The sequence below is a fragment of the Corythoichthys intestinalis genome, chromosome 14 (genome assembly GCF_030265065.1).
Source record: "Corythoichthys intestinalis isolate RoL2023-P3 chromosome 14, ASM3026506v1, whole genome shotgun sequence".
Classification (NCBI taxonomy): domain Eukaryota; kingdom Metazoa; phylum Chordata; class Actinopteri; order Syngnathiformes; family Syngnathidae; genus Corythoichthys; species Corythoichthys intestinalis.
Window position 1 is genome coordinate 17,492,754 of NC_080408.1, and position 18,169 is coordinate 17,510,922.

General features: G+C 38.3%; 1 protein-coding gene across 16 annotated transcripts in view; it reads left to right on the forward strand.

Moving 5' to 3' along the window:
- Nucleotides 1-17,610, forward strand: part of LOC130929609 (band 4.1-like protein 3) — an 80,144-nt gene extending 62,534 nt beyond the window's left edge. For 11 of the 16 annotated variants that reach the window (XM_057856910.1, XM_057856901.1, XM_057856905.1 and 8 more), the window contains 10 exons: nt 1,134-1,319; nt 1,682-1,738; nt 2,518-3,018; nt 4,743-4,784; nt 6,656-6,724; nt 6,900-6,986; nt 7,095-7,193; nt 9,927-10,007; nt 10,263-10,378; nt 16,835-17,610. In XM_057856910.1, the coding sequence (XP_057712893.1) occupies nt 1,134-1,319; nt 1,682-1,738; nt 2,518-3,018; nt 4,743-4,784; nt 6,656-6,724; nt 6,900-6,986; nt 7,095-7,193; nt 9,927-10,007; nt 10,263-10,373 (1,233 nt within the window). In that variant the 3' untranslated portion in view covers nt 10,374-10,378; nt 16,835-17,610. The remainder of the gene's footprint in view (nt 1-1,133; nt 1,320-1,681; nt 1,739-2,517; nt 3,019-4,742; nt 4,785-6,655; nt 6,725-6,899; nt 6,987-7,094; nt 7,194-9,926; nt 10,008-10,262; nt 10,379-16,834) is intronic. The other 5 variants (XM_057856903.1, XM_057856904.1, XM_057856909.1 and 2 more) reach the window with 5 other exon arrangements.
- Nucleotides 17,611-18,169: the final 559 nt, after the last annotated feature.

Consider the following 18,169-nt stretch of genomic DNA (forward strand, 5'->3'; position numbering starts at 1 on the left):
TCATTCCCTAGTCGCATCAAATTACACATTTTGTCATAATTTTTAATGGAAAAAATAGATACCGTATTTGATTAAAATGACTGTTTTTAAGTCTGAATTACATTCTCATAAAAACCTATTTTCTATTTTTTCATAATTTATTGTTTCATTATTCTCCTAGTTAGAAAACTATTCTTGAAGAATCACAACCTTTTACTTCTATCTTTACAAAACTTTCAAATTAAGTCATTAGCTGCATTTGGCTGTGATGGAACTGTGATCCATTTGAACTGGGAATTGACTGCTGGTGAATGATCATGTTTCAATGCCATTGAGAGCGGTAGATATCCAACTCATTTTAACTTTGAAGGCTAGCAACGAATCATCCTTGCTAACCCTCTCAGTCAAATTGGATTGGATGTCTATCGCGTCAACGGCACCCAGTGAATTAAGAAGGGTATCCGCGAGGTCTTAAAAGTCTAAAAATAGTCTTGAATCCAATCAATACAATTTAAGGCCTTAAAATGTCTAAATTTCTTAAATCTCACAAAAGGTCTTAAATACAATTTTGAAAGGTTTTAAAAACATCTATTGAAGTTACTTTTATTTAGAACTTGCATGAACTTCGGTTTTTGAGGACAACAAAACGTAACTAGATAGCATAACTACCTGTGCTGCTCGGTCATATTTCTTCAAGTCTTAAATTCGTATGTTTTTTGCCGGTATTGATGTGAAATGGGTCTTAAACTGTATTTAATATGGTCTTTAAAAAAAGTCTTAGATTTGACTTGTTGGAACCTGTCGAGACCCTGTAAAAATAAGTTTTTTTTAAAAAAATCATGCTTTACAAATTTAGACTTGCATGATAGCTTCGAGTGATTATGACTGCTTTCTGCCTTGGAGCTTCCACTGTAACTCCCGAGTTGCTTACCATGCATCATAAATAATTTGGTTCCATTTTGGCTCCCATTTTTCTTTTTGCGTTTTTCCTTCCCTGTTTTTTTTTTTTTTTTTTTTTTTTTTTTTTTTTTTTTTTTTTACCCAATTTTGAAGTTTGCAAGATAGTATTGCATTTGTGAAGCATGAAAGCGCTTCCCGCCCATTATTTCTCTTATACGATATATATACTGTATATACCTGGCCACATATTATAGGACACCGAGCCCCCCACTGAGATGGTCAAGCACCAAACCAACATCAGTGAGTTGAAGCGCTCCTTCCTGGAGACAGACACCGGCATACCAGGCCTCACCGAGTGGGAGAGGAGGCTCTCCTCATCCCCGGCGCGTTCGCCCCGAGCGGACGAGGCGCCTATGATAGAACCTCTGGACCTGCAGGATGTAAGCATGGATTAGATAATATTGGAGTGCGAGGTTTTTTTTTTTTTTTTTCATGCGAGGAGTGTTTTGATTGCTTCGGAGAAATATGTGTGCACGTTAGGTGGGCATTCATGCATTTGGATGATAAAAAGTGTGCACATAAAATCCAAGTGGTCTTTGCCAATAGGAGCTTGATCACACTAGGTTTCTGTGGTTGTCAAATGTTTCATTGATTTCTTGTGGTCACTGGGGCCCTATTTCCGGACTACTTCCTGATCATTGACAGCTGACTTGACGGACTAAAATTGACACTTTTGAGTTTCCTGGATCTGTTTTTTAGTCTCTTATTCAATGTGTTTAAGTTGTTTTTTTTTTCTCTACAGGAAAAAATTGAAGACTCCATCACAGATGAAGCAAAGGTGGAGCCGATAGTGACTGAGGTGACATATTTTCCCACCTTTTTTCATGGGTTCATTTGTGTGCATGTGAGTTTTTGCATTGTTTCTGTAAAGCTGGCACTATCTTCTCTTGCTATGAATGTGGCTTTCCTTCTCTTTATTGTATAAATATAAAAGTTAGTTGTCCGTTCTATGGTTTGCAGGGTGAGAAGTGACTGCAGATAGTTTTGTAAATCTCGAAAGTATTCATTTACATTTCTCAAATGGAAAGCTCTCATTGTTCATACAAATTACATTTAAATCCAAACCCTAAAGGCTTTGAAAAATTGGGGGGGGGGCGAGTGTCCAAATTGAGTCTTAATTTTTTTAAATCTTTAAGTCAACAGTTTAAAGTACGTAAAATGTATCTTTTCCTAAACATTAATAATGTAAATCAATAAATTTATTATTTCATTGATTTAGAAGTCTATTTTAATCCAGATCTGTGCTTTGGTTGTTTTATTGGACACTCGTTAATTTTGAAACTCTGGGTCTAGTAACGGTAGCAAATGTCCCAGTCACAAAAATCGTTACTCTGCATTGCCTATGCAGTAGGGAGAAATCTTCAAGACAGGTTGGATTCAGCGAAAAGTGGGTGACGACGAGTGGACTGTTATTCCTGATTCTTGACGAAATAACGTGACAAATGTGTCTTCAATACATTTAAACCAAGTTGGTCAAAAGTCAAATTTTAAATTCTTCAATTTGGCATCCCCTAAAGCTACAGTGTAGCACTGTTATCGTTAAGAATACAATTTGCAATAAGCCGAGTGTCTCCCCAGGCGGCGGGATATCTGCTGAATTGCGCTGCAGATAGTACACTAGTGGACGTCGTGCTGCCCTCAGGGCCACAGGGGATTAGCCCATCGCCCGCTACAGATGACGACGTTTTCACAGCGGAGGAGAGAAGTCCGGACTCCCAGTACGAGTTGTCTGAAAAGTCCCTGGCTCAACTGAGCCCGGGTTCCGTCAGGGAGGAAGTGTCCCAAGCCATCACCGACAAGAGAGGCATGCTCATCATTTTGAAGGAGGCCGAGGCACAAGGCAAAGAAGAGTTGGGACATCTCCTCATGACCAAGATGGAGGCGCTGCTAGAAGACACCCCAGAGATCAAAAGCTCACCCAAGAAAGCAATGGCATCGTGGGTGTCTGAAGTGGCGAGAGCAGAAGAGTCCGAAGTCTTCGGCGTGCTGACGGAGGAGATGACGAAGACTTTTGAGGAGCCAAAGCCCGACATGGCTCAGATTATACTTCCGGAGACCGCAACTTTAGCAGTGGTAACTGTATGAAAAGCATCCCTTCATTAACTTCCTTTCTGCAGCAGCCAATAATTATAAATTTTAATTAGTTTAATCCAGCACTGTGCATGGCTAACTCGCTATCATGTCCCTTAACAGCCACTGTTTATACTCACACCGCCGCATTCTGTTGCTTGTTTTTGGACAGCACCGTGTTTGTTATGGGTTTACGGCTTAAAGCGCCTTTGCTTGCGTTACTTAGCAGCTGCTCCCACAGCTGATAAGGAAAGCAAGTGGGTGATTCACACTGAGCTACACCATATTAGATATTTTTGAAGTACAACTTTATTACCTGAATTTTTTTTATTTTCAAAATTCTTAAAAGCTTATTCAAGTTTTTATAAATTTTTATCCAGATGTTTCCACTTTTTCTCCTTACATAGTCTTTCTTATTAAATGTATATGTTTTTTCAGCTATGGTACCCAATTTGAATTAAGACACAAGAGTGTAGATTTTTTTTTATCTATGGAAAATAGTTTTCTTAAATGGGAATTACCAAATCAGTGATGATGACTTTTTTTCTAATGAAACTATACTTTTTCCCCTTAAAATTATTTGATCCTTCATAGACATTTTTAACGTTCAATTTTTCCTGACAAAATTTAGTTTTAAAATCTTTTATTTTTTTTCCAGCCTGTCCAATAATACCGTATTGACCCGAATGTAAGACGGTGTTTTTTGCATTGAAATAAGATTAAAAAAGAGGGGGTCGTTTTATATTCGTGGTCTAGACATTATACCCATTCACGACACTAGATGACGCCAGATATTGAAGGGCTGTTCTGTTATGACAGATCTCAGCTACTCTCCCCATTCACGACGCTAGATGGCGCCAGATATCATTGAAGCGATGTCCTGTCATGACAGATCTCAGCTACTAGCTTAACCAGTTTGCATTATTTTATTGCAATGTTTTTCCTTATTCAGATTTGTTTCAAGACTACAGTTAGACTTCACTTTGATGGTTAATGCAGTTATTGCAATTTTGTTGTTTTATCACAATAGATTGGTTTATTTACATTTCAAAAACCAGAAGCTATTCATTTACGAATGTGATTGCACTTTAGTTTACATATTTAAATGTTCAGATATTAAGATTTGAATGAGGCAAAGTAACATGCTTTTTATCTCAAATATGTTGTTATAATCATTTGTTTTGGATGTACTGTTATTATTTTCTGTATAAAAAATAATTTGGTGTTCAAAAAGTCTTTTTTTCAAACTTGGGTCTTGAAAAAGAGGGGGTCGTCTTATAATCAGGGCCGTCTTATATTCGGGCCAATATGGTATATCATCTTACTATTTACTTTGACAGCTAAAAACCCCTGAACTTGCCTTACTCAGCAGCTGCTGCCACAGCTGATAAGGAAACCAAGCCAGTGGGCAGGCGGGTGCGACATGCTCGCCCCATTCCCCCTCCCGACCCCTTACGCAGCTCCCTAAATTACTTCAAGGTGCCACCTGGCTCGCTGCCACCGCTGCAGCTTTTCTCCCACCTCATCCCACTCCTCCTCTTCCTGAAAACATTGTATGGCTCTACCTCCAAACGTCAGAATGGAAATTTAACTCCGGTATTCCATACAATCAAAAAAAAAAAAAATCTCCACCTCTTTCCTTTTCATTTTCCCCATTACTGTCATGAACCATCTCACTGTCCTGTCAATCTGTTCCTTTTTTCCTGGTTCTATCCTATGTCTTGTCCTGCCAGTCAACTCTCGGATGGGTTTCTCCTTCAGTGACTTCTGAAAAGGTGACCATTCTTTGCTGGTCGGTCACAAGCTGACTTTTTCTTCGTGGTTTTTTTTTTTCGAAAATGTCATGAAAAGTTATCTCTTTCACAGATGATACCTGGAAATGAGCAGGACAATGTTTATTTTATGACAGTATATTAGGGCACACTGAAGAAAAATGGAATCAAATTGGGGGGGAAAAGGCATGTTTCTATTCTATTGAGGCAATGAACACCCAAAAAGCCTGTTGTCACCTGGAATATAATGACTATTCTTTTATTCGTTATCACTTTTTTCTTGTAAAATTCCTGCTTTTTAGTTTGAACATAACAAATTGCAACTTCATTCTTTTACTATTTCAATGACAACAGGCGTGTCAATCTTTTTTGCTGGCCACATCATAGCTATAGTTTACGTCAGAGGGCCATTATGTCAGCCCTCCCAAATATTTAAGTTATTGGCTGAAATTGGAATGGATTGGATGTCTAGCGCTGGCAAACGCAGTGAAACTAGGGCTTCCATGATCAACGAAATGATAACTAATCGGTTATCAAATTAATTACGAACTATTTTGATAGTCAATGAGCCATTTAGAGACATTGTTTACCTCAAAATTGTACAAAACCTATTTAAATATTTTCTTACTAACTTTTTGTTAAGAGCATTGTAAAAAAAAAAAAAAAAGACGTCAGCGTTTAATAGCATTTAAGCTAGCAGATTTTGCTATGTAAGTTAGCCAACTGTTCTTTTGTTGTACTTACTCATTTATTTTTCTATACCATTTGAGGCTCAGCTCAGGTATTTTAAATTTTTAATGTTCCTTATCCGATTACTCGATTATTCGAACTAACTAGTTCATTGAGTACTAAAATAATCAATAGCTGCAGCCCTAGAAAATAATTGTAAATATTCTGATTTCTGGAGTCTACAGTAATTTTAAATTTTTATAAGAAACATGAAGTCGAAGGCAGACTGGATCTGGCCGCCGGGTCGTCAATTTGCCATCCATGATGTAGAATTACAATTTACTTAATTACATTTGTTAATTTATAAAAACAAGATGAATTACAGAAAAAAATGCCAAAAGAGTTATTAGAAATAATTGTGACTTTTTTGTGTCAAATTACTAAAAATGAAATCCTTTAGTACCGTATTTTCTGCACTATAAGGCACAACTAAAAGCCTTCAATTTTCTCAATGGTGCGCCTTATAATCCGATGCTTTATTTATGGATCACTATTGGTTAATTATGGCATGACTAACGCAACTACTACTACTGCACCTTATGCCATACAAATGCGGTGCATCCTATGTATGAAAAGTTTTAAAATAGGTGCACCTTATACTCCGATGCACCATATCGTGCGGAAAATACTGTAGTTAAAATTGCATTTATAAAAATACTTTTGGTCAAAAAAATTACTTTCTCATAAATTTGATACTTTTTGTAAAAATTACAGCGTTTATAAGGTGTAAAACTTAAAGCAATAAAAACTAGCAGCCGATAGTATTTTAAATCAGTGTATTCAATTTGCAAGCAGTCTCTTGCACGTAATGAGCAAAATCAAAGATTTTTATTTTTTTAAGATATAAGATAACTTTTTTCTTCTTATATTATTTTTTGCATCCAAAAAAAAAAAAACGTGCAACTTTATTGTATTCTATTTTCCAAAAATGTAAATAAATCCTAAAAATATTACTACATTCTCATAATTCCTTCTTTCATTCCTTAGAATAGTTCCTGCAGAATTACAATAGTCCTAAAATTGACTTCTTTTATAACGCTCCAACTTAAGTCAACATTATTTTTTTCAGTGTGTTCCTAATACAAAAACATCCCCAATGTGTGATCCAATTATATCAGTCATGCAATCATCTTTCTCAATTGCAGGCTTCACCTGAGCCAGAGCAGAAGATGGTTGTTGACGTGGAGAATGACAAAGTGCCGGAAAACTCTACAGTGAGTTTCCACACAAAATATGGCAAAATATACATAAGCTATGGTGCTAAATAGGAAAAGGAGAAAACTTGGAATGTAACTCAAGACCCAGAACACACAGCATAGTAAATAGCAGGGTGCTGTGGCATGTTCTGCGTCGCCACCTAAAGCTCAGGTGTTGTTATTTTGCTCTTAGCAGGGAACTGACGACGACCAGGTCTGTGCCAAAGAGATGCCCCTAGTTCATACGGAGACCAAAACCATTACATATGAGTCTGGAGTGGTACGTGCAAATAATATTCTCTGTGATAGAATTCTGCATTTTTGAAATGGTTAGCCTTCAAACTTGAATTTGGTTGAGTTAACGGCATATCCAATGCTTTGTCAAAAGGGCGATGTAAATGGCGACGCAGACCCCGGGGTGTTGCTGAGCGCCCAGACCATCACCTCAGAAACCACCAGCACTACCACCACCACACACATCACAAAGGTCAGGGTTCATAGTTGACACACAACATTAAAGGGAAAATTTACTTTTTGTGGCTGTATCTGGGCAAGAGGTGCAAATTAGCATGTACAAATTAGGCCAAATTAGACCGCTGCATTTTGTTTTTATTTTTTACACCGATTTACTGGCAAGAGGTGGTTTTGTTTTGGCCCTGTAAAATACCGATTTACTGGCAAAAGGTGGTTTTGTTTTGGCCCTGTAACTGGGTTTTTATCATTTTAAAGGGAACCACGGATAGAAGGACCTGTAGTTCTTTAAAGATAAATCTTAGAGTTATAATAATTTGATATTGAAACCCCTCTTAATGTTTTCGTTTCAATAAAATGTGTAAGATTATTTTAACTTGTAGGTTCCTATTGTTGTTGACGTCGCAGGGCGGTAACGTTACATGGCCACGCTGCCGGAATTCCACATGTAACTTAAAAGATAAATAAAAAGAAAAAATGTGTTACTCTTTAATTATGTGAGGTAGTGATTTAAATACGCCACAAGGTGTCAATGGCGAGTTTTAAATTTATTAGGGATCAAGCCAATGAGTGCGTTTTGTCCCTTGACTGACACAGTAGTTTTCCTTTAATCCACAGTGGGGTGTAAGGCAGAGAGAAAGAGTGGACACAGGCTCTTCAGATTGGTAGCTCGCGCCGTTTATTGGCATCAGCTTCAGCAACTTATTCACAGCAAACATAAGTGTTATATAGTGAAAATACAATGAAATTAATATTCATATCTCTCAAAAAATAAAGTTCACAAAAAGAAGTGCTTCAATCTGGATTATTGAGGCCCTATCTCACACAGTTAACCCTTTAACACCTAAACCTATTTTGGCCAAATTAGCATGCCTTTGATGTTGTCTTTATATTTCAAAGAAAAAAATTGTTCACAATAGCCAAGTTGGGTCCCTTTTTTCAGGATACCTTGAACTTTATGTCCAAACTGTTGTTTTCTTCACTGACCAACTTTAATCCACATTTTGGACCCAAAAAGACAAAAAAAAATGTATTTATTTTTTTTTCAAAATTTGTAATGTTGAAGTCCCACTGACAACCAAACATGCTCAACCAACCGTTTTGAAGCTTGATCATATTTATTTAACTTGCTAGGATTCAATAGAAAAAAATAAGATTGAATCGTTTTATCTTTGACAATTCAACACAAACAGCAGCTATGGTCATAGGCGTTTTTGGCCTTCACACATACTATGGTCAAAACATGTTATATACAGTGCAATATAGTGAGAAAACAATTATATATATTATCCAACCCAAAAAGGGTTTGGGGGATATCTCTTTGTGAAGTTAGGTATTGTATCCATCACCTTATCAAAGGTATATATGTACATGCAATCAAGCTTCTCGAACACCCATCTATATAAAAATTGGAAAGATTCATAGTAAGGAAAAAACGATAAACATTGAAAAAAAAGTATTTTCAAAAATATTGACAAGTTGTTCAGTTCAATTCAATTTTTTTAGGCATGCGACCCAATAGTTTTTTTTTTTTTTTTTTGCGCACTCAATAAAGTTTGTTTTTGAACATGTCACTAAACTGCGTCACATACAACGTTACACAGCCTACTCATCCGCTCTTTGCGCGCTGCTGTCACTTCTACTCGCCGAGACGCCGACAGATCGAGGAAAACAATGACAAATACAGCTCATCCTATTCCTTGAGTTACTGAAATAATGCATTAGCTTGAGCTAAATTTAGTTTTCGATTCATTCTGCACGTTTCAAAGTCGCTCGCTCATTCTAACTGGCCGTTGCTTGCTACACGTGTCTCCTTTCCCTTAGTTGGCGCCTTGCTCGTCAATTTATTAAAAATGTTCACATTAGGTTCGTCCTTCTTGACGTCACAACGGCTCTTGGGATATGTAGTCTTTTGTGCTGCTTTCGGTTTTGAAAAAAGGACAAGAAATGATGGAAATATGGAGATGGACACATGGTCCATGCAGCGTTTTAATGCATATTTATGAGTGCAATAAGACTATAAAACTCAAATGATATTATCTCCCGTTTTACTTTGTCGATTGACTTCAAATAAAAAACTGGTGTGGACATCAACTTCCGTACTTTCAAACGAGAGCAACCAGGGGCACGTGGGTGACGTATTTACAGCGTTACGAGGCTTCAAAGATGATATGCGTAAACGTGTCGCATCCGACACGTTCGGTGTTAAAGGGTTAAACAACAATGCAAAGAGGACTGGCATTCACAAAATTCACAATCGAAATAGATATGCAAAATAAACATAAAACCTACTCAGACTATTTAAACATCTTAGTAACCTGTTTAGCTCAACAAATACACTGGATGCCAATATTTGGTCAGAATATACGCATATATAAACGCACTCATTGGCTTGACTTCTTATTATTTAAAACTCGCCATTGACACCTTGCTGTGTATTCAGATCACTACCTTACATAGTTAAAGAGTGACACTTTGAAGTATGACAGCGTGGTCATGTGACATCGCCGCCTTGTCAACAACAATGGCGAGCTACTACTTAATTTTTTTATTTAAAATATTACAAATGTACCCTTTTATGTACTAGATTTGGTGCTGGATTTTATTTGACATCGAACTGAAGTACTTTGTGGCTTGTTTTTTTTTTTTTTATCTTTTCACATTTCACCTTTTTTTATTATTGTTTTTATGGTGACTTTATACTGGGTAAGGTGGTCTATAAATAAGATTTTTTTTTCTTATCTGCCAGACTGTCAAAGGAGGCATTTCAGAGACGAGAATCGAGAAAAGGATCGTCATCACAGGAGACTCCGACATTGACCATGATGAGGTATTTTATTTTCAGGCTTTTTTGTTAGATTTATTTGACCGTTGAATGAACACAAGAATCTTCAAACCTCCTCAGCAACTCAACTGAGCCACTTGCAATGAAAAGGGCAAAGCATGCAGCCTTAAACAAATGATTTTGTTAACTTTTGATTTTTTTTAAATCTGGATAACAGTGACTTCCCATCCCTACCTTTTCCCTCGTTTTCTGTCCCCCTCCTGATGACCCCCTTCTGGCACTGCACCTGTGCATATGTAGGCTTTGGCTCAGGCCATAAAGGAGGCTAAAGAGCAGCATCCTGACATGTCAGTGACCAAAGTAGTGGTACATAAAGAGACAGAGATCACGCCAGAGGAGGGGGAGGACTGACCCAGGTAAGCCAGCCAGTCCAGTCCTGCTCCCTGCTTCTGGCATGCCCGCTTTCCTCCCATCACCCAGCAGCTGCCTTCTTCCTTTATTTATTTTTTTTATACCTCTTCCATGCTATTGCATTGTCTTGTTGTGCTGGGAGAGAAAGAAGGTCAGCCGGGACGCACGCACACTCGGGATATTACCGCCTCAACTTGTAACGACAAGCCCTACAATCCCTTTCCACTAATGCGTCTGTCATTCTCATGCAATCTCATGTGGTCTAAACGCTCCCCCTACTGGATATTAATGAAACTCCTCACCCCGCGGGACTACTTAATTAACAATTTAGTTAACATGTCGAAATTAGTTAGTTTTTGGGGGTGGGCTTAGAATCATTCAACTCAGGTAGACAGAAACACTGATTTGTTATTACGCATCATGTAGCCTCACAAAAGAGGCACCAGCAGTCCTGCAGAGAGAAAATACCTGTTAGACCGGCTCACTGTAACATGCCGATATTCAACGAAATTTGATCTGAAGCATTTGTGGGCGTGCCTCAGTTGGTGTAAAGCTGCCCCAGAAACTCTTGTGCAACAAAATTCAGTCAAAAGACAATTTAGCTTTCAAATTTTTGCTTCGAGGGAAATCAGCTTCCCCCACACTTACACAAAACATGCAATTACATAGTGTAACACACAGGACCTGGAGGAAGTCGACGTTTGTGACATGCATGACATTTTGCAAGTCGGTAGCAGAAACAAGCTTCTTTAAGATGGTGCGTGATATGCTGTGGACTAATGTAGACACGCTGCTTATGTCACATGACCTATTGCATGGTTCGTCAGTATGGTGCCTCAAAAACACTTTGTAACACAGGAACAGAGAAAATTAAGACAACCTGAACAAATTTTACAACTTGGCTTCTGTTGAATGTTCAACGTGCTGTTTAGCAATATTATTGACTATTGACGCCATTGATGATGATGGACGTCCAATCATGCGCCTCTTTTTATCTTTCTGTTGTGAAATGAAATTGGTTTTTCACTAGTAGATGTCTAATGCCCTCAATGGCTAGGGTTAGACACGTATTATCGTCAGACATCTGATAAACGGGCGAACGGGTCTTTATTGAGTACGATCAGGTGAAAATACTCAAATTAATCCTGATTATTTCCATGTGTGTAGTAGGGGTGGGCCATCTTGGTCACCTCACGATTCCATTTGATTACAATTCAGGGTGCAACGATTCGATTATTGAACAATGATCGCGGTATTGATGATTATCCCAAATATCAATGCATCGTACATTACTAATTAATAAAGTAACCAAACAAATTTAGGTCCATTATTTATTTGAAATATCCTAATGGTTCAACAGGAACGATGGAAACATGCCCATACAACAAAAAGCTGCCCTTAAACTGCCTTTTTTTTTCTTAACACAAGAAAGTGCAAAAACATCAACCATTTTAAAGGCAGTACTTATTTCTCAACATGCCCATACAGCACACAGCTGACCTTGAGATACTCATTTTTTACAAGAAGGTACAAAAACATTAGCTGTTTCAAAGGCAGTACTCATTTCTCTCAACAATACCATGAAATTTACACTGGTGGAATGAATTCCAAATTTTCTGGAAACAAAGTGTCTTTAGAAATCAGACTTCGTTTAACAAATATACTACGTTTTCACAGATTTCTGTACTATTTGTAGTGTTACCGCTGTACTTAATCCTGGTTTTAAACGTTCTGCATCTGGTGTAACTAATGTACACCACCAGCAACGCACAACTTGATATGAAAATACATGTTAGCGAAGTCGCTAATTAGCATAGTGCTCAGCACTATCTTGTAACATCTCAAAAACAACAACAGTAAAGGCTAAACAGTACAAGAGGGTTAGTATACTCACCTCTGATAGACAGACACGGGATTTAGCAAAACGCTAGGGACTTTTCCCAATTAACACCACTTGAACCTACTGCTGGACAACTGAAAGACAAGGAGCAACGATCTCTCTCTTCCCCTCTCGCTCTAAAAAATAACTTGTGCACAGAAGCGCGACCGCCGGATCCCTACCTGTCTCATTCAAAAAATTATTTTCCAGTCTTTTGAAAAGTAGTAAATCTCTGGCACAGTAACCGGCAGCATCCATCGTAACGTTGTGCATGCGTCCGTTAAAGGTGTCCGCTACGAGCGGGTGTCATAAAGTTATTAGAGAAAATCAGCGCTTCTGAGTGAATCGTAATCTAATCGTCACGTGTCGAATCCCGATGCATCTAATAATTGTTTTTTTGGGCACTAAGTGTGTCGGACATGATAATTTAGCTGTGTGAGATAATTTGTCAAGGGCAAAAAGATAACCCTTATCTCAAATGTTTCAGCAATCTTGGTCAATTCATCTGTTTGACTGACTACTTTATGACTGCTGCAACTGAACTCTGGCGCACTGTGCGGCCTTTGGCAACAGTTTCCATGAATGGGAGATCACTCGGCAACTGGTTTAAAATCAACATTTTTATCGTAGTTGTGCACAAAAGCATAAAAATTTCACAAAAACCTTTACTCACACTAATAGTTCATTTAGACAAGAAATACAAATACAGTATACTGTTCAAAGTTAACATAATGTATTGTTTTACAGCAATCCATTGCTGTATTTTTAATTCTATACGAACTTGTAGATAAAATTTACATCAATGGAAGCCAATGAGTTAACTACACTACAACATACTGCTTGTATAGCCTCAAACAAGCAATTCATGTCGCACGGTGTCTCATCATAAAAGCGCTGTTTTTTTGATGAGGGTGGCCGACTTTATTTTGTCGTGTGGGTCTGTGGAAGTCAAATGCTGACGCAGAAGGCAGCAGGCTTTATTAGAAAATTGAGATTAAAGAGTGATCGTCTAACATCCATATTAAGCCGCAGGATTTCTACCCCAGATAACACAAATTATTCACTCTACATCAAATTGGTGTGCATGACTGTCACCCCAGGAGGAAGCCTCTTCTGAAGATAGTACACAAGAAAGCCCGCAAACAGTTTGCTGAAGACATGTCAACATAGCACATGGATTACTGGAACCATGTCCTATGGTCTGATGAGACGGGCGGGCTTTCTTGTGTACCGTCTTCAGAAGAGGCTTCCTCCTGGGGTGACACCCATGCACACCAATTTTATGTAGAGTGCGGCGTATGGTCTGAGCACTAAGAGGCTGACCCCCACCTCTTCAATCTCTGCTGCAATGCTGACGGCACGCTTGTAATGAATCACATGACATTTTGGAGGGAAAATGACGAGCAGTACTCAATTTGGACATTTAGGGATGTACGTAGTTTCTATGGGGTATACTCACTTTTGTTGCCAGGGGTTTAGATATTAATGGCTATATTTTGAGTTAATTTTGAGGGGAAATTAAATTAACTCTATTATATAAGCTGCACACAGACTACTTTTCATTGTGTCAAAATGTCATTTTGTCAGTGTTGTTCCATGAAAAGATATACTTAAATATCTGCATAAATGCGAGGGGTGTACTCACTTTTGTGATACACTGTACAGTAGGGATGTCCCGATCCAGGTTTTTGCACTTCCGATCCGATACCGATACTGGCCGATACCGATCTGAGCATTTGTTAAAGTTTAAAGTTATTTAGCCTCCTTACTTAGTTGTCAGACTCATGTTGTAAAAGGTTTTAGTACTCTTGATAACAACTAGCCAGCTGAATTAGGTAAGTTTGAATAACACACAACGGTTGGTAACAAGAAACTGACCTGTTTATTCAGTGACAAACACAAAACATTATAAATAACAAACAGAAATGGCATAGTCAGTAAAACGTGCAAATAATATTGTAAACTGTCTTAAAAAAAGCAAAACACACAAACAACCTCAGTGGAAAATCCCACAAACCTCCCAAGCTATTAGATGCTTTTAATGTTTCATGCATTAGTTACAAAAATTGTATAAAAAGCCTCTCAGGTTTAAATAAACGACTATTTCAGTATCAAGTTAACATTTTAAAACAGTAAATAAAATACTCAAGTCCCCATTCTGTATCAGCAGCTTTAAACTACATTCAATTCATTTAATTTTGCAAATCAAGTGTTGTTAAAATTGCTCCGTTATTCCATAATTTCCCTTCTGTCTACTTTCGACAAGTGAAAGTTTTAAAACGGTTTTGAAGATAGATTCAAGTCATGATTTTACCGATCTAGGAGTGTTTTAGATAAAAAGTTAATTAGGTTCGCTTGGAAGGTTCACAACAGCCTACTAGGGAAGTCTCCTGCTTTAGGATGGCGGCTGTTTACGCACGCAACTAGTTTTCAATACTTCAATGTTGCTAACACCGTCGAGTCTGTCATTTTGCATCTAGTTCTATATACATATGATATCTATTATCTACAGTAAAACGATGATGACGTAGTTTGTAGCGGCTGTCAGCAGCAGTCAGGTATTCTTGTGGTTTTTTTTATCCAGCGGCATGAGTTGAGCTAAAGCCGTGAGATGAGCATTGGCATTACCCGGGTCTATGACAAGCATGATGTTTACTCTTGTTTCTCATTGCGTCCCGAAGACCGCGCTGTGTATTAGTTCCGCTTTACTTGACATATTTCAATAATCGGAATTTGGATGTTTGTTAATCGTTCTCGAATCTTCCACGGCCGAATCGCTCAAGGATGTAATGACGGCTGGGCATGTTGTACCGTGGTTCTAAGTGTTGGATGGTGTGTCTTTCCTCACGAGAGATAATGGCTCGTCATCCAGAATGAATTCTTCGGCAAGGACTCTTGTTATTCCCCGGGCTTTGGGACTGTCGAGTGCCAGTTTGTCATGCAGAGCAAAAGTTTCTGCCAGTGTTAGTTGCGTAGGACCTTTCTTTTTGTCTTCGGTTTTCTTAACATACTTCTTATATTGTTTGTGGTGGTATTTTGCTAAATGCTTGATTAGGTTGGTTGTATTAAAACTTCTTACAGCTATACCACCACGCTTGACTTTATTGTGGCATATGTCGCACTCTGCGTCTTCGTCTTTGTCGTCCTTTAAGGTGAAATGATCCCACACAGCTGACATTTTTACCGATAAAGTCTCTCGGTAAATAGGGAGACGGTAATGTAAATGTAGTGTGTTGAAGGTGTGCTGTAAAATGCGGACCGGATTTTAGGGAAACTGAAGCAAAAACTGGAATGGATTATGTAAATCGGTGCATTGAAAAACCCGGACCGAACTTTAAAAAAAAAAAAAAAAACTGGATCGGAAGTCTGGATCGGAATTTTTCCATGTTGGCCGATTCGATACCGATGCGCATTTTTTTGCCCATATCGGCGTCCAATCCGATCCAAATATTGGATCGGGACATCTCTACTGTACAGTGTCAAACCCAAATGCTATGTGGGATTGGGATGATCCAGCGTACATGTGTGTGCCTGTGTGACTCACCACATGGGAATGTTTGCCTTTCGTCTGTGCTACCTTGTGCTTGATGCACTAGTGAGTGTTTGTTATTGAGTAGAACTACTTTACTAACATCATAGTGAACATTTCCTTTGCAGAGCATAGATGCACACAGTGTCAGGGAGTTGACAGAATGGACAACACTGTTGTCTGCTTGAAATTCAATCTTGGAAAGGGGGGATTTTATCATGGTTGTGAGCTAACTTGTCTTGGCTTGCACCCTCCTGAATGTAAAATTGCTTAGATGACATTCATGACACCACACCCCACAAAGGCCCAGTCACCTGTGTGCTATCTAAGCTGAGTAGATGTCTTATCTAACCTTCCAGTAACTAAATGCAGTGGAACCTCTAAATTCAGATCAGAGACGCTGAAACAAAATTCAACTTATATAAAAATCAACATGAATTCACTCATGCGTCCCGCTTTGTTGCATTCTTTGTCTCGTGTAAATAAAAGAAGAAAAAAACGACAAAACTTGGAATGATTGAATTCTGAATGGTACAACCTTGCAGGTCTGTTTAATTTAGAGGTTCCACTATATAGTATATATTCTGTATATGCCCTGTTCATACCTGGTATGAATGTAACTACTAAAATATATCCCAAATACTAATTTGACATTGTGTGATCAAGGGTGGTCAGTGCAATTAGATGTGTGTAACCTCTTTCACATATAGGTCCAGCAAAATTACCGCATCAGAGCTGTTAAATAACTTTAAACACAGTGGAAGAGTGGTGTTGTTGATTGATACTCACTTCTTCCACCTTGCTGTGTTGAAAGCACTGTTTACACATCACACCAGATGGTGACTGTGGCATAATCTCATGATCTAATTGGCCAATTTCAGTAAACCTTTACCCCTGATGCGGCCGATTTGTGCACAACCTATGTAAAAGGGGTAGACTCACACCATTATACGCTTTATTGGGGGAACCATATCTTCAGGAGAACTCAGCGGTAGTGTGCTTGTGTTCTACAGACATTCATGCGATGAAATCTTGTGTCCTCTGCTCATCCAGGTGTAACGACGACATCTCAAAATTCCACATTTGACGGCGGGACCTGAAACTATTCATCTCCCTTTCTCTTCCTCCAGCTTGCCCGCTAGTCGCCACCATCCTACCCGCAGAAGTTAGAAAGAAAAAAAAGAAGGAACGCATGCGGCAAAGGACGCAATATGGCATTATTATTACCATCACACACACATGCAAGATTATCCCGGAAAGCTGTACGATTTTAAAAAAGTAATAATGATAATTAAAGCAAGTTGCTTTCACTGCCTTATGACTTTAAAGTGTTTCATGAGAGTCAATTCTTGTAGCCAGCTTTTTTTTTTTAAATTTATGAAGTAAAAGCCATCACTCCAGACAGAAGCTGCGTATACGGTTAGCACGTGCACTATTTAACCTTCCAGTCGATGGATTTCCCGTCAGGTATGCCACTAAATAAAAACAGTCCGTTTTTTTTAATTTGTTTTTAAATCTTTTATCATTGTTGATTTTTTTGTTTTGTTTTGTTTTTTTACTTGAACCGCATTTTTTTTTAACAATAATAAAGGTTTTTTTTTTTGCACATTGGCATAGACATTACAATGAGGCTTTTCATCGGCAAGACGCCAAGGAAATCATTTGAAAGTGCCTGCGCAGGCTTTGAATGTTTCCGCTGTACGCCGCCCACTCATAGCGCCACCTGTCTCCATTGCCAAGTATGTTTACTCCCGATGGGTGGGAAAAGTGGCCGATGTGTATCTGTTTTGAATTGCAGTTTCTGTCTCCGGTTAATAAAATATCATCACAACAAGAACGGCTGTGATATGGATCATTTCAGCAGACGCACGGACTTGGGCAACCGAAAGCTATATTACAGCCTCGTGTGAGCCTTTGAATCGGCGAGCCAGGCATTTTTCGCAAATGCAAACAGTGAAAGAGCAGTTATGAAACCAAAATCGCTCTAATAGTAAACATTATATTTGCATACATTTGTGAAGACTAAATCGGAAAAATATTTTCTCCAAGTTTTCTGTATAATTTTGCCATTTAAAACGGAAGTTGCATTGCATGTAATGGATACCATTATCAATGGCATTTTAATCCTCCCGGATATGGTTCAATTATCACGAAAAGCTAAGGTTTCCAGGGTCAGTTTGGTCCAATAATAATAATAATAATAATCATAAAAGACCAACATTTTAAACCCCAAAATTTCACTCCGAATTTCCTTGGGCGTAACCTCTTCTTAATGTTCTTTAATCTGGAAATGTAGTGATATTCCCGGGTTAGTTTAACCCTAGATTAGTTTAATGATCTAACCCTAGATTAGTTTAATGATCTAATGTCCAAAAAAATAAAAAAAAC